We start from the raw sequence: 16,149 nt of genomic DNA, 5'->3' as shown, positions 1-16,149 counted from the left end.
TAAATAGCTCGAGGGCTTTTGCTCATAGATATATATATATATATATATATATATATATATATATATATATATATATATATATATATATATATATATATGTACACATACACACACACATATATATATAGATATATAAATATATATAGATACACATACACACACGCACACACACACATATATATATATATAACCTACTGGCGAGTAGGTAGTTATAGTTAGGACGTACTATCCATAGGAAATCCGCAACATTCTATTTTGAATAACTTTGGCGCCGATTGACGAATCTGCGTGAAATTATCCAAACTTTTGGACAGCTCCAGTCCGCTCCTATCCTGAAACTTTCACGATGATTCATCAAGTGGGGGCCGAGAAAAAAGAGGGGTCCCAAAACGCTTTTTCCCCATGCAATTTCCCATAGGACCTTTAGCCGCAGCTAGAGCCCGAACTGCTGAACAGAATGTCACCAAATTTGGCAAAGAGGTAGTCCTTGGTTTATACTCGCGCCTTTTACTTATTTGTTGTAAATCCGTTCAGTAGTTCCTGAGAAAATGCAATTAAAGTCATTTATATATCTATGGGCTCAGAGGGTCCGCGTACCCTAAGCGCAGCCTGCAAGCATCCTGCCGTGCACGAGCTGTATTTTAATTGGCTGTCAACACTCCAAATCAGGAAGTGTTGGCAGCCATCTTGTGCCTCGGTAGAACTGAGGCACAAGAAATCCAAAACAAACGCTGCAAAACGCGTAAAGGGGGCAAGGTAGACACACCCTGACCCCCTAGGCCTGCTCAGGGGGTACCACAAGGACCCGCAGGGCCCCCCAATTATTCTTTTTTTTTTTTAAATCGCGGGATGCGCGTAGGATCCGCGCATCCTACCGATATGAAAGAAAAGAAACGCGGTTGTGGGTCCCAATCCCCGCCACCCGGGGCTCTTAGTTAATATATGCGGGGGCTCACGGGGCCCCCCTGCAGCCCCGGGGACCGCCACACCCCGGGGGTTGTTTAAAATTGGTGGGGGCCTCTCAGGCCCCCCAGCCCCGGGGTCCGCCACCCCCGGGGCTTAAAAACATTTAGAAATGGGGGCTCTGAGGCCCCCCAGCCCCGGGGACCGCCACCCCCGGGGCTTATGAAAAATGTGGGCCCCTCCTGGAGCCTTGTCTAGGCCCTGGGGACCGCCACCCACCAGGGCCGGCTCCTGCAGTGTCCCGGGGTGCCCACCCCCGGGACACTGCTGTTTGCAATGGCAGGGCGGGAGCGGCTCCCACCCTGCCATTGCAAACTCTGCTTTTCTTCACTGAAGCGAGGGCAGGGAAACATGCTTTCGCTTCAATGAAGCAAAGCAAATTGCTTTTCCATATGGGGAGCAGCATGTTAACTCATTTAAAAAACCTTTGAAATTCACTGAAAAAAACAGGTTTCAGACATTTTATAGTTAGGACATAGCATTCTCAGCTTACGGTGGGGGCGTAAGCTGAGCTGCTGACGGACTCGGGGTAAAGTCGCTGTACTACTGACCCCTATCGGTCTGAAAGTGCGGGGTACGGACATTAAGTGAGGTATTGCCTATAGTGTCATGCTGTTAAATTGAGCTGCTGCTGGACTCGGGGATGAAACCGTGAGCCTCAACTGTGGGTGCTATGCTGTGAAGTCATGTGCTCTGGGCGCTGTGCCACACCTGTCCAAGTTGTGTTTGATGCTTAGGTGGTGTTGTATAGGGAGTGCGAAGGTAAATCAATATGGTATTTGTAAAGCGCAAACTACTCACCCCATGTGTGAGTAGAGTTGGTGATCAAAGCGAGAGCTCTGTGTTGCAAAGTGAGATGGTGTAGCCGCTGTTGCACAGCTGTGTGGAGAATACATTTTGGCGAGGGTACGGGTGTTGTTGTTACCTGGCCCTAAAATAGCAAGCCTAAGTTGTAAGTTATAGGGTGGCTCTAAAAAGAGCCCTTGTGTTCATTAGTTGGAGCTACATAGAAGTGCGGATGCACAGCTTCAAGTTATTCAGGAAAACTCGATTTCCCTGATCTGTGAAGTGTACTCCATCACTTCTGTAAATGTCAGGCATATCAGAACGTATGTTGTTGTTTTAGATGGACCCCATTTTGTGGTCTCTGAGGTATGCCGACACAGCTTTGTTGACTTTCTTCCTAGATTTTTCAATCTGAGGAAAAAATTGTCTTGACCATTTCCACTTCTGTCTTTGGCATATATTGAAATATACAAAGACAGTTTGAGGCAAACGTAGCATCAATTGTCCAAAGGTGTCCTTCATATGCATTTCTAAACCTACCCCAGTCAATGTGCCTAGGTCGTTTCCCCCACAGTGCACAATCATGAGGTCAGGGTGTTGGAGATGCAAACAAGTTTTAACCAGAGGCAACAATTGGTGCCACATCAATCCTCTCTGTGGAAACCATTTAATGTTCACATTTTGTAAACCTAGGTCTAAGTCAATACGTCTCTGTTCTGCATACCTCTTGCACCAGAAAACATAGCTATGTCCTATGATCCACACTAGCATTTTGAAGGTATGGCTGGAAGGTATGGAAAGATGTCTGTAGCTCATGCAGTTCCTTCGTAGAATAAGAGATATGTTTAAAGATGGGGAACTAGTTTTTTTCAGATACAAAAGGATGCCTGATTAGGAGATGAAAAGCATTGTATTTTAAAAGTAGGGTGCACATTTGTTTGGTGGAAAAGCATCTTTATGATTGGTTAAGAAAAAGAAGTTTGAATGTGGAATACATATTATAGGATAAAATCAGCTCAACTCAACCACACCTGCTACTTGCATTTGGAAGGCCACAAGAGGGGGGCCACATGGCCCCCTTCCCGTAAAAGAAATGTAAAAATATATATTTGGGGGTCAGGCCCTGGGGGATGGGGTCCCCATGGCCCAAAAAAAGTAAAAGTAAGGAGGGCCACACAGCCCCCCTTTCAATTTTTTTTAAAAAAAAAGACGCGATTGTCCCTAGGCCTCGCCCCCTCACAAAAAGCACACTATGCAAACGCGCCCTGAGGCACGTTTTAAATTGGGGAATTAATTCCCCTTCAATACTGGGGGTCCCTGGGGGCCATCTAGCCCACCAGGTACCTCCAGTAAGCGCCACAGGGCTGCATTGCAGAGAGGTACTCCAGGCCACGCCCCTTTTTACACCTCTCTTACTGGAGGTACCTGGTGGGCTAGTTGGACCCCATGGACCCCCAGGATTCAAAGGGACTTAATTCCCCAACTTAAAATGCGCCATGTGGCCCGTTTGCACAGTGGTGAAGGGAGGGGGTGGGGCCTGAGTTCACATGTGTGCAAACATGCCCTGTTGCTCGGTTTAAGTTGGGGAATTAATTCCTTGTCAATACTGAGTGTCCCTGGGGGCCAACTAGCCCACCAGGTACCTCTAGTAAGTGCCACAGAGCTGCGTTCAAGAGTGTTGTAAAAAGGGGCGTGACCTCTGAACACCTTTCTGCAACACAGCCTCCTGGCGCATACTGGAGGGACCTGGTGGGCTAGTTGTCCCCAGGGACCCACAGGATTGAGGAGGAATCAATTCTCTAACTTAAAACGCACCACAGGGTGTGCTTGCAGACATATCACCTTAGGCATCGCCTCCTTCCTTCACCACTGTGCAAACGCGCCCTGTGGCGCGTTTTAAGTTGGGGAATTAATTCTCTTTTAATACTGAGCGTCCCTGAGGGCCAAATAGGCCAACAGGTATCTCCTGTATGCGCCAGGGAGCTGCTTTGCAGACAGGTGTTCAGAGGCCATTCCCCTTTTTACACCTCGTTGCAACGCAGCTCTGTGGTGTTTACTGGAGGTACCTAGTGGGCTAGTTTGACCCTAGGGACCTTTAGGATTGAAGGGGAATTAATATCTCAACTTATAACAGTGACAGGGGGCATTTACTCAGTGGTGAAGGGAGGGGAGGGGCCTGACGTGATGTGTACAAACACGCGTTTTAAGTTGGGTAAAAAATTCCACTTCAAACCTGAGGGACCATGGGGGCGAAGTAGCCCACCAGGTGCTTACAGGAGTGCCACTGCGCTGCGTTGTAGAGAGGTGGTGAGGCCGTGCCCCTTTTTACATCTTACTGCTACGCAGCCAGCTCTGTGGCGCTTACTGGATGTACTATGAATTCCAATTTACTCACCTGTTATCAGGTGAGACCTCAGTGCAACATCTTTGAGCCCAGTACTGATCCTGAAAAGTAATTCTAACCATACTTACCAGTAACTTGAATTTCCTTCCATAGGCTAACATTGACTGGTTTCACTTGGAAATTCTTCTAAGTGTGGAGTTTTGCAACATTTAAATATTCACCTAAAATCATCCGAACAACTAATTCCGATTTACTCAACTGTTATTAGGAGATAACCCAGTGCTGCATCTTTTAGCCCAGCACTGACCCTGAAAAGTAATTCTAACCATACTTACCAGTAACTTGTATTTTCTTCTATAGGAATCCATTGTCTGGTTTTCACCAGAAAAGTTTCTAAGTGGCTTTTTTCCCAAACTACAAATATTCCTTAAAAATCGCCTGTATGACTTAAACGCATTCTTTCAACTGTTTACAGGAGATGCACTAGTGCTGGATCCAGGATCTGCCACTGAGTAAGAAAAAGTAACGATAACACTACTTACTTGCTAAGTGAATTTCCTCCCATAGGGTAACATTGGTGATTCTATGTGAAAAATTTCTGTCAACTTTTAAAATACAATAATATTCCTTAAAAATCACTACTGTTACAAAACGCTTTTGCTCAACTGTTTACAGGTAATGTCCCAGGCCTGAATCTAGGATCCAGTCCTGTAACTAGAAAAGTAATCCATAAAGTAACTAATTGCATTTAACTAGAAATTCCAATTCAGCTCAACTGTAACTACTGTGCTGACAACTCTATTGCCTATTTTCAAAGTATTTAAACTAACGTAATTCATTCTGAGAAAGTATATGTTGTAATGTAATGTATAATGTAATTATAATGTAATTAAAAAAAATATCTAAAAATAAATAGTTAAAAAAAAAATTGTACATTAGTATCAAAAAAATTAATATAAGAATTAATACATTTAAAAATTGTCATTTAAAAAACCTTTGAAATTCACTGAAAAAAAACAGGTTTCAGACATTTTATAGTTAGGACATAGCATTCTCAGCTTACGCTGGGGGCGTAAGCTGAGCTGCTGACGGACTCGGGGTAAAGTCGCTGAACTACTGACCCCTATCAGTCTGAAAGTGCGGGGTACGGAAATGAAGTGAGGTGTTGCCTATAGTGTCATGCTGTTAAATTGAGCTGCTGCTGGACTCGGGGATGAAACCGTGAGCCTCAACTGTGTGTGCTATGCTGTGAAGTCATGTGCTCTGGGCACTGTGCCACACCTGTCCAAGTTGTGTATGGTGCTTAGGTGGTGTTGTATAGGGAGTGCGAAGGTAAATCAATATGGTATTTGTAAAGCGCAAACTACTCACCCCATGTGTGAGTAGAGTTGGTGATCAAAGCGAGAGCTCTGTGTTGCAAAGTGAGATGGTGTAGCCGCTGTTGCACAGCTGTGTGGAGAATACATTTTGGCGAGGGTACGGGTGTTGTTGTTACCTGGCCCTAAAATAGCAAGCCTAAGTTGTAAGTTATAGGGTGGCTCTAAAAAGAGCCCTTGTGTTCATTAGTTGGAGCTACATAGAAGTGCGGATGCACAGCTTCAAGTTATTCAGGAAAACTCGATTTTCCTGATCTGTGAAGTGTACTCCATCACTTCTGTAAATGTCAGGCATATCAGAACGTATGTTGTTGTTTTAGATGGACCCCATTTTGTGGTCTCTGAGGTATGCCGACACAGCTTTGTTGACTTTCTTCCTAGATTTTTCAATCTGAGGAAAAAATTGTCTTGACCATTTCCACTTCTGTCTTTGGCATATATTGAAATATACAAAGACAGTTTGAGGCAAACGTAGCATCAATTGTCCAAAGGTGTCCTTTATATGCATTTCTAAACCTACCCCAGTCAATGTGCCTAGGTTGTTTCCCCCACAGTGCACAATCATGAGGTCAGGGTGTTGGAGATGCAAACAAGTTTTAACCAAAGGCAACAATTGGTGCCACTTCAATCCTCTCTGTGGAAACCATTTAATGTTCACAATTTGTAAACCTAGGTCCAAGTCAATACGTCTCTGTTCTGCATACCTCTTGCACCAGAAAACATAGCTATGTCCTATGATCCACACTAGCATTTTGAAGGTATGGCTGGAAGGTATGGAAAGATGTCTGTAGCTCATGCAGTTCCTTCGTAGAATAAGAGATATGTTTAAAGATGGGGAACTAGTTTTTTTTCAGATACAAAAGGATGCCTGATTAGGAGATGAAAAGCATTGTTTTTTAAAAGTAGGGTGCACATTTGTTTGGTGGGAAAGCATCTTTATGATTGGTTAAGAAAAAGAAGTTTGAATGCAGAATACATATTATAGGATAAAATTAGCTCAACTCAACCACATCTGCTACTTGCATTTGGAAGGCACTGTTCGAACTAAAACAATTGTGAACTTTTAACCTGCACGTGCTGTTAAATGTTTGAGAAAATGTTGCAAAAAAAATCGTTAGGTTTAAAGAAATTGATGAACTTTTAACCTGCACGTGTTGTAGAATGTTGTAGACAGTGTGTTGATAGAATACGTTGCACTGCTGACTTCGATGTGACGTTGAATATGAAAAAAACTGTTTAGATGGATAATTAAAAAGAAACTAATAGAGATAAGTTTTGAAACGTAAAAGAATCAAGGAAGTATTCTAATTTGTTCTTTACATGTATTTATGTGTGGAGGAGCAAAATTATAGAAACAACAGCAGCAGGAAGAGGAAGAAGCAGGGAGTAGGGGGACGGGGGAGATGGGCCCAATGTCACACATGTACAATCAAGTACATCACAAGTGTAGACAAACAATGGCCAAAATGAAACACACAAACAAGGCACATATGTCACACAATCCGGCAACATCAGACCACTGAATGAGCACAGAAGTGAAAACCACGCTGCAGTCATACAGGATGTGTGTACAAAGGCCAGTCATGTGTGTTTTGGGATGTGTGCGACCGTGGTCATCATGGATGAGATGCCGAGCACGTGGCACTGTGCGTTACATTGCGAAACAGCTACTCCTCCCTCCCACGAGCCCCCACACTTTTGTGCAGTGCGCTGTTGTATCCCCTGCACTCGTATGGCACAGCATTGTAATGCCCATTCCGGCATGTCCTGCGGCATTCGAACTACACCATGAGAGTGCTCTTTGGTGGTGGTGTATGCCACTTTACAACATCGTCTGCTGCGACCCTTGTGGCAGGCCACACCAGAACACAAAGACACACTTACTGCACATGGACATGTCCGAGACACCCCGTTTCCTGGTGCCGGCGGAGTGTGCAGCAGTGGGCGGACTCCTCGTGCCCGTAAAAACCCGGCCGATCTCAGATGTGTTGCTGAGTCCTGAGTTCTGAATGGAGGAGACCACATCAGGTACTCGCAGATGAAATACCAGTATTTGTAAAGCGCACAGCTACCTCCAAAGTGGTGTTCCGCCGCTGGGGGCCCACTGGAAGATTAAGCGAGCCCAGAGTCAAATGGTGCTGGGCTGACCTGCTGCCAGTGCCGGGGATCGAAACGTGAGCCCCAGATTCCAGCGTCAGTCGCCCTGGCCACTGCACCACACCTCTTCCACGATCTCAGATGTGTTGCTGAGTCCTGAATGGTGGAGACCACATGAGAGTCTGTGCGGGTCTTATAGATGTCGCTGAGTCCTGAGTCCTGAATGGCGGAGACCACATCAGCTGTTCTGCGGATGTGACAGATGTCGCTGAGTCCTGAATGGTGGAGAACACTTCAGATTATCCGCAGCCCGGCAGATGTGAGACATGTCGCTGAGTCCTGAGTCGTCAATGGTGGAGACCACCTCACGGTTTGGTGCCGCTAAGCCTGTGGAACTCAAGTTCATGCCACGTGCTGGTAGGCTCCTGATGGCCACATGAGTTTGGGGTGGCACTAACCCTATGCATATGAAGTCTGCGCCAAGGGGATGGTATAGGGCCGCTGACGGCCATACAGTGGGGGGTGCGACTAACCTTCTGCACAACTTTTCAGGGACTCTTTATGGTTGAGACCCGTGGAGTGATCGCCAGTTAGTCAGCACCAGCGATAAAGGATGTGACATTGTTGATCTATTATATTTGTGTGGTCACATGGCCTGTGCCGCATGTGCCGGATGGGTGTGGAAACCTGCCCTCAGGGAGTGGCCGTGAGATGTTGAGAACTAGACCACTGATCTGCACACCAACAGCGAGTACGCCCCCGACAGGTAGCTATGTGGGGCCAACGTAATCGGAGTGGCGTGGCATGGCATACGACGGAACAGGGCAGGGATAGAGACAATGACGCGGACGGCTTGTAGTACTGCATCTGGGAGTCGAGCGGAGGGGCCACAGCTGTCCCTCTGTGAGCCTGGGTCTGAACTGTTCATAACTCACACTATATAAGTATTAAAAAACCTTTTTGTGATTCGGTCTGTCAGCTGGCATCTGTCCGAGGCATTTGTGAAAAGATATCGGAGTTATTTCTGTCAGTGATACCCCTTTGACTCTCCCTCTTCCCACATTACCAACATACCCCCAACAACGTTCTTGGGCCCGGAAGTGTCCTTGTGCGGTTGGAGAAAGAAGAATCTTAGTCATATATAGATTTAAATATAAAAAAATGATTTAAAGAAAAGAACCCCAAATAAGATTAAAGGTAGTCTGGTGCTGTGGTCACTGCCACGAAGTTGGGGCACTGCAGTTCAGGACTCAGGACACAGTTACACATGTGGAATTGCTTTGTGTTAAATAGGGTTAGTGACACCAGAAGCATTGAGACTGTATGAGCCTGTGATGGTGCTTGGTGTGGACGGCCTCACTGAGAGTAATGTGTGTTGCCTACTGTACTGCGTCATGTGGAATTAGGACTCTATCTGAATTGTGAGCTCTGCTGACCATAGTGTAGGCCAGAGGTAGCGATGAGGAAGGGCCCACAGCCATGTGCATACGTTGATGGCTCGACCGGCTTGCGTAGTGCAAGTTCAGTGGCACCGCTTGTCGGCAGACTTCAATCTGTAAATACTCCTCACTAATCGAAGGGAGTGAGGTGCTGTGGTCGCTGCCACGAAGTTGGGGTTGCTGCAATTCAGGACTCAGGACACAGATACACATGTGGGATCGGCTTGTGTTAAAGAGGGTTAGTGGGACTACGTGTCGCCGGCCTTGTATATCGAAATATGTCTCACTGATCGAAGGGAGTGAGGTGCTGTGGTTGCTGCCACGATGTTGGGGTCGCTGCAGTTGAGGACTCAGGACACAGTTACATATGTGGGATCAGCTTGTGTTAAAGAGGGTTGGTGGGACTACATGTCGTTGGCCTTGTGTATTGAAATATGCCTCACTGATCTAAGGAAGTGAGGGCTGTGGTCGCTGCGACGAAGTTGGGGTCGCTGCAATTGAGGACTCAGGACACAGTTACACATGTGGAATCGGCTTGTGATAAAGAGGGTTAGTGGACTACATGTCGCCAGCCTTACTTATCGAAATATGCCTCACTGATCGAAGGGAGTGTGGTGCTGTGGTCGCTGCCATGGACTTGGGGGTCAGTGCAATTCAGGACTCAGGACACGGTTACACATCTGGGATCGGCTTGTGTTGAACAAAGTTAGTGGTACCACGTATCACCGCCGTTGCATATGGAAATATGCCTCACTGATCAGAGGGAGTCTAGTGCTGTGTTCGCTGCCACGGACTTGGGGTCACTTTCATTTAGGACTTAGGACACAGTTACACATGTGGGATTGGCTTCTGTTGAACAGAGTTAGTGGCAGCACGTGTCGCCAGCCTTCGACATGGCAGTATGCCTCACTGATTGAAGGGAGTTTGGTGCTATAGTTGTCTCACGGAGTTGGGGGGGTCACTGCTATTCAGGACTCAGGACACAGTTACACATGTGGGATCGGCTTGTGTTGAAGACAGTTAGTGGCACCATGTGTCGCCTGTGTTCCACAGTGTACACCAGAGGTAGCAGTGAGCAAGGGCCCACAGTCACTTGCGTACGTTGATGGCCTCACCGGCCTGCGTAGTGCAGGTTCAGTGGCACCACGTGGCACTGGCCTTCCATTTTTCAAATATCCCTCACCGATTGAAGGGAGTCTGGTGCTATGGTTACTGCAAAGAAGTTGGGGTCGCTGCAATTGGGGACTCAGGACACAGTTACACATGTGGAATTGGCTTGTGTTAAACAGAGTTAGTGGCAGCACGTGTCGCCAGCCTTCCATATGGCAATATGCCTCACTGATAGAAGGGAGTCTGCTGCTGTAGTTGTCTCACAGAGTTGGGGGTCACTGCTATTCAGGACTCAGGACACAGTTACACATGTGGGATCGGCTTGCGTTGTACAGGGTTAGTAGGCACAACGTGTCGCCGGTCTTCTACAAAGTAGACCTGAGGCAGCGGTCAGCAAAGGCTCACAGGCAGGTGACGTTGACTTGAGCTGCACAGATTGGGAGCATTTGGTCTTCTTATAGTCTCTTACACAATTTGCATCGCAACTAATCTTGAATTGTGAACTGTGTAACCCCTATGTAGGGCGAAGGCAGCGGTGAGGATGGGCGCACAGCCACGTGGCGTTGAGTTGAACTGCACAGTTAGTGGCACCTGGAGCACTCAGTGTATGCGCACTCTGCGATGATACGTGGTCCCAGCGGGCCGCACTGGGTTCAATGTCTTGCCTTGATAAGGCCTCGTGGAGAGGACTTATGATGCAGTGAGTTAGTAGCACCTGAAGCACACAGCATGTGTGCATTCTGCGATGATGCGTGGTTCCGGCGGGCCGCACTGGGAGCAGCGTCTTTTGCGAACTGGACTGCGTCATCTGCAATCGCCACTGCATCTGAATTGTGAACCCTGCTCTCCGTAGTGTAGTTCGAAGGCAGAAGTTAGCATAGACACCGAGGAATGCTTTTTCTCAATTCTTGACAAAATCTGAGGATATAGAATACAATACTCTGTGTAAGAAAATGGTGACTCACAGGTTGACAAAGGCTGGGCTGCCAGCAGAAACGTGTTCCTGTTGTTCCGGTGTTGCCTTAAATAAATTGGACAGTGCCACATCCAGAGTGCCGGACCCCCTTATTTGGAGTGAGTAAACGGTTTGTGTTGAGGCCCTAGCGGTAGCATAATTTGCGGCTTCACTGTGGCTTCATTTTGGATGATAGAGCTTCTCTTTACTTTTTGTCCAATCAGTAAAGCCAGGAATGAACCGCATGGAGGATTAGGGCTGCAGTCTCCTTTTGAATCACTGTCTATCCAAAGAATGCTGTTTGTAAAGGAAAGGAAAAGACACAAAGATAATGGACATAATGCAGAGGAAATAAATCATTCACCCCCGGTCAAGAGATCTGGGTTAAATCCATTGTTCTTTTGCTCACCATGGTACCCCAGTTTAGACCCGGCTATATGCAAATCATTCTTGATCCTGTGCCTCATGGGAACAGTCCATCCCGAACTGCCAAGCCAAATCCTCCCTGCAAGGGAAACAAGCATCCTGTGACCGGTTTCGGGGCATCCTACCTCATCAGCCAGGCTAGCTTGAATCCAGTTGTACAGTGAGCCCTGGACTCTCGTCTGGGCATGCCCAGCGCACTTACGGTGAGAAAGCAAAAGGCACACAGATGAGGAACAGAATGCGGAGCAAATCAAACATTCACCCCCAGTCAAAAGATCTGTGTTAAATCCATAGTACTTTTGCTCACCGTGCCATCCTACATTAGACCCGGCCATATGCAAATCAGTCTTGACCCTGTGCCTCATGGGAACAGTCCAGCCCAACTGCCAAACCAGGTACTCCCATGACCAGAAATGAGCATCCTGGGACCAGTTTCGGGGCATTACCCTTCATCAGCCAGGTTAGCTTGAAATCCAGTGGCACAGTGAGCCCGTGACCCATGCGGCTTCATTGCCCCAGTGTGGAACTATTTATTATGCCCTTGATTGCAAAGAAATAAGTTGGCACATCAGCAACTAAACTGTGAACTGATTTTCCACTGTGCTATGCACAACAGTGCTGTCCATTTGCAAAATGTTTTTAATGTCTGAATGTCATTGTCTTGAAGTATCCTTTGCACGTTTATTAATCATCAGTTAATATTTAGGTCTTACAACACGATGCACAGCTTCTGTATTCTGTCAAACTACCCACTTTTTTTTCTTTCTGTTTATAGACATTCACAAGGAGTCTTATGTTTCTTCGGATAAAACAGAGACTTCGAAATCTATTTCTGTGAATGAAAACATTCCTAAAATGGTGCAAGTATTAAATGAGGATAATGACCAGCAGTATACAGTAAGAACACAGCTTTAACAATTTTGATACAGAGTATGGTAATTCCAATTTCTTGAGCAATACATCTCTGGCTGTTAAATTTGTAATTTAATTTTAGGGATTGTTTTTATATAGTTCTAACTGCACTGCTGTTGATCCAAAACTGCATATTAAATGTCCACAGAATTCCAGACCTTTGATATTCTTGCTTCGGTTTGCTACTTGAAAACATTGTAAATTGAAATAAAAGTCTTAGCAGTACACATGTAGGTGTGACTACCTCACGTGCATCCTTAAAGACTTCTGAAAAATATGCTTTCATATGTAGTAGAAGAGTATATATTTTGATGCAGAAGAATTGACTGAGTGATAACTTGTTACTGGGTAATAAAACGCTTTCCAATTTGACAATTCACCAATAAAACCATATGACTAAGCACCAAGGAAGATTTAAAGCAGGCCCTACAAACATGGGTGGAGGCGGGAGCGACGCCACCCCAGAGCGAAGACAACACAATTCTGAACATGCACCCGGAGACCGACGCAACCCCAGCGGGGGAAAGACCTACAAACATAGACGCGGGCCTCTCCCACGAAGACGCCCGAGAGCGAGAAAGGAGCCGGCTCCACAAATTGGAGCTCGCCCGACTCCGTCTGGACGGAGAACTACAGCTAGCCGAGAAGAAGATAGCCCTTGAACAACTACGACTGCAGGGAGACCTAGAGGAGAAACGAAGGCAGAGAGACTTAGAGGAGAAGAAGCTCACGTTCGAGCACGAGCGGGGCCAAAAAGAACTTGAGATCAAGGCCAAAAATGGGGAGGCCAGCACCTCCGGGAACCGGAGCCCGCCTCCGCCTGCAGACACGAAGGTCCATATCCCCAAAGATGTTGTCAAAGAATACTACAAAAACGACGACATCCAACAATGGTTTAAGGCCTACGAGGTAGCCATGGCCTCTCATCGAGTACCCCAAAAAGACTGGGGTGCCGGCTTGTGGGGGAAGTTCGTCATCGAAGGGAGAGATGCCCTGCTAGAGCTCCCCGACGCCTAGATGACCTCTTATGAACACATGAAAACTGCCCTCCTTACTCGCTATGGACTCACCCCTGAGATGTACCGGCAGCGATTCCGGGACTGTAAGAAGCTCCCCGGTACTACCTGGGTGGAGTACGTGAACTTCTATAGTAGAGCCCTAGAGGGGTGGGTCAAAGGCAGCCAGGTCACCACCTACGAGCAACTGTTCAACCTCATTGTATGGGAACACCTCTCCAACAACTGTTTTATCGAACTCCGGCAGCATCTCCTCGACAGCAAGCTGACCAAGCCACGTCAACTCGCCGTCGAGGCCGATCGATGGGTGAGCACCCGGGTCCCCCAGAGCCCGATGGGAGACTACGGCCGAGGTTCCCCGGGGAACCACCGCCCGCGAGGCGGCGGGTGGGGCCAGAACAGGACCCGAGACTCCCCCGCGGGGCCGCCCCCGACCTCCACTTCACCATCCCTGGCCAGAAGAGGGGCCCCCCCAGCACGGCCGGGGCCCCGCCCGAACGTTACCTGCCACAGATGCCAGCGGCCTGGTCACTATGCCAATGACCCCCTCTGCCCGATGAACCAACGACCCGGCACCACCGGTCCGCCAAACCGCCAGATCGCCGCCGCCGCCCTGGGAGAAGAAAGGGGCGAAGAGGAGAATTATGACCACGACCAGACCGAGTGGGAGCCCGCCGCTATGTCCCTGGTATGTCTAGGCGAGAGAGACATGATCCCCCGGGCCCGATCCCGGGCAACACTCAAAAATACCGCCAATGGGTCACCATTAATGGACACCGGGCCGAAGCCCTCCGAGACACCGGAGCCAGCGTGACGGCCGTCCGTTGCCACTTGGTGACCCCCGACCAAATCCTGCCCAATGTACTGTGCCCAGTACGGTCGGCTGACAATTCCGAGAGCCTGTGCCAAATGGCCCGTATCCCCTTCGAGTGGGGAGGGGTGTCGGGCATGCTAAAAGTGACCGTCCGGGACGATGCCCCCGTGGACTGCCTCCTCGGGAACGACCTGGAAAGTTCCCCCTGTGCCCACGTCGAGCGGAGAGAGTATCTGGGGATGCTAGGCCTTCCCGAGTGGGTCTGTGCGACCACCCGCTCCATGGCCGCCCGAACCACCGCCCCGACGGAAGCCGCCCCGACTGAGTAACCGGAGTGGCCCGCACCTCCGCCCCCGCCGTATCCGAAGACACCGATCCAGAGCCCGACCCACTGGGGCCCAACGGTGAAGAAATTGCTGAGCTCGGCAACCTCCCGGAACTAGCCCAGTGGCGCCAAGAAGGCGGCCCCACACGAGAACAGTTTCCGACAGGAACAGAAAACCTGTCCCTCCGACAACAAGCCGCAACGCAAGCCGCCGGAGACCCGTCGGAGTCCCAATGGGTCTATTGGGACCACAATCTCCTCTATAGCGAACAAAAGATTGCCGAACTAGGGGCCGGCCGGGTGCTGGTGGTCCCCCTCCGATTCAGAGACTTCCTCCTGAACCTGGCACACGATGTGCCCCTCGCCAGGCACCTCGGGCAGGACAAAACATACAACCGCCTGGTGACCCATTTCTACTGGCCAAAGATGAGGAACGATGTGAACAATCACTGCCGGACTTGCCCCACCTGCCAAGCCAGCGGGAAGAGTGGAGGGAAGCACAAGGCCCCCCTCCAACCCTTCCCAGTCGTCAACACCCCCTTCGAGCGGGTGGGAATAGACATTGTGGGGCCCCTGGAGCCTCGCACCTCCCAAGGACACCGGTTTATTCTCATCCTGGTGGACCATGCCACCCGCTATCCCGAAGCCATCCGTCTCCAAACTGTGACGGCTCCCGTGGTGGGTCGGGCACTGATGGGGATCTTCTCCAGGGTGGGCTTCCCTCGAGAGGTCGTCAGTGACCGGGGTACGAACTTTATTTCCCGATACATGAAGTCCCTGTGGCAACAGTGCGGGGTCACGTATAAGTTCACGACCCCCTACCACCACCAAGGGAATGGATTGGTGGAACGCTTCAACCGAACTCTCAAAGGGATGATCATGGGCCTGGAGGAGCCCTTGCGACGCCAGTGGGACGTGCTGCTGCCCTGCCTCCTCTTCGCCTATCGGGAATTCCCTCAGAAGTCCCTGGGATTCAGCCCCTTCGAACTATTGTACGGACACCCCGTCCGGGGTCCCCTCAGCCTGGGCAAAGAGGGCTGGGAGGTTACAGTCCAAGATGCTCCCCCCGACGTCTACCGGTACCTCCTGACCCTCCGAAATCAGACTCGGAAGTTCCGGGAATTGGCCGAAGCCAACCTCGAGGCCAGCCAGGAGGAGATGAAACGCTGGTATGACCAAAACGCCTCTTCCATTGAGTTCGAGCCGGGACAACAGGTCTGGGTTATGTCCCCGGTCGAACCTTGTGCCCTCCAGGACAAGTGGACGGGGCCCTTCAAGGTGGTGGAGCGCAAGAGCCCTGTCACGTACCTGGTGGACATGGAATCCCCCAGGAACCCCATCCGGGTCCTCCACTCCAACCGGCTCAAGCCTCACTTTGTCCGAACAGAGCTTAGCCTGATGATGGCTACTGATGGCGGGGCCGAAGACGACTCCGAGCCCCTACCGGACCGCCTGAGCGCCTCCGAGAAAGACGGCTCCATCGAGGGGGTCACCCTCTCCTCCGCCCTGACCCCAGAACAGCGCCGAGACTGCCAAAAGCTGTTGGGTCAATTTGCAGACTTGTTTTCTCTCACCCCCGGAGTCAC

At 49.2% G+C, this 16,149-nt stretch overlaps 1 protein-coding gene across 1 annotated transcript in view; it reads left to right on the top strand.

The window, feature by feature from the left end:
- Window positions 1–16,149, top strand: part of CCDC187 (coiled-coil domain containing 187) — a 282,400-nt gene that overhangs the window by 200,118 nt on the left and 66,133 nt on the right. Inside the window, exon 23 of the mRNA XM_078640350.1 lies at window positions 12,272–12,393. Coding sequence (XP_078496476.1) covers window positions 12,272–12,393 — 122 coding nt within the window. The remainder of the gene's footprint in view (window positions 1–12,271; window positions 12,394–16,149) is intronic.

Source organism: Lissotriton helveticus, chromosome 5_1 (genome assembly GCF_964261635.1).
Source record: "Lissotriton helveticus chromosome 5_1, aLisHel1.1, whole genome shotgun sequence".
Lineage (NCBI taxonomy): Eukaryota > Metazoa > Chordata > Amphibia > Caudata > Salamandridae > Lissotriton > Lissotriton helveticus.
Note: the sequence above shows the minus strand (reverse complement) of the source record. Positions and strands in the feature narration are given on the sequence as shown.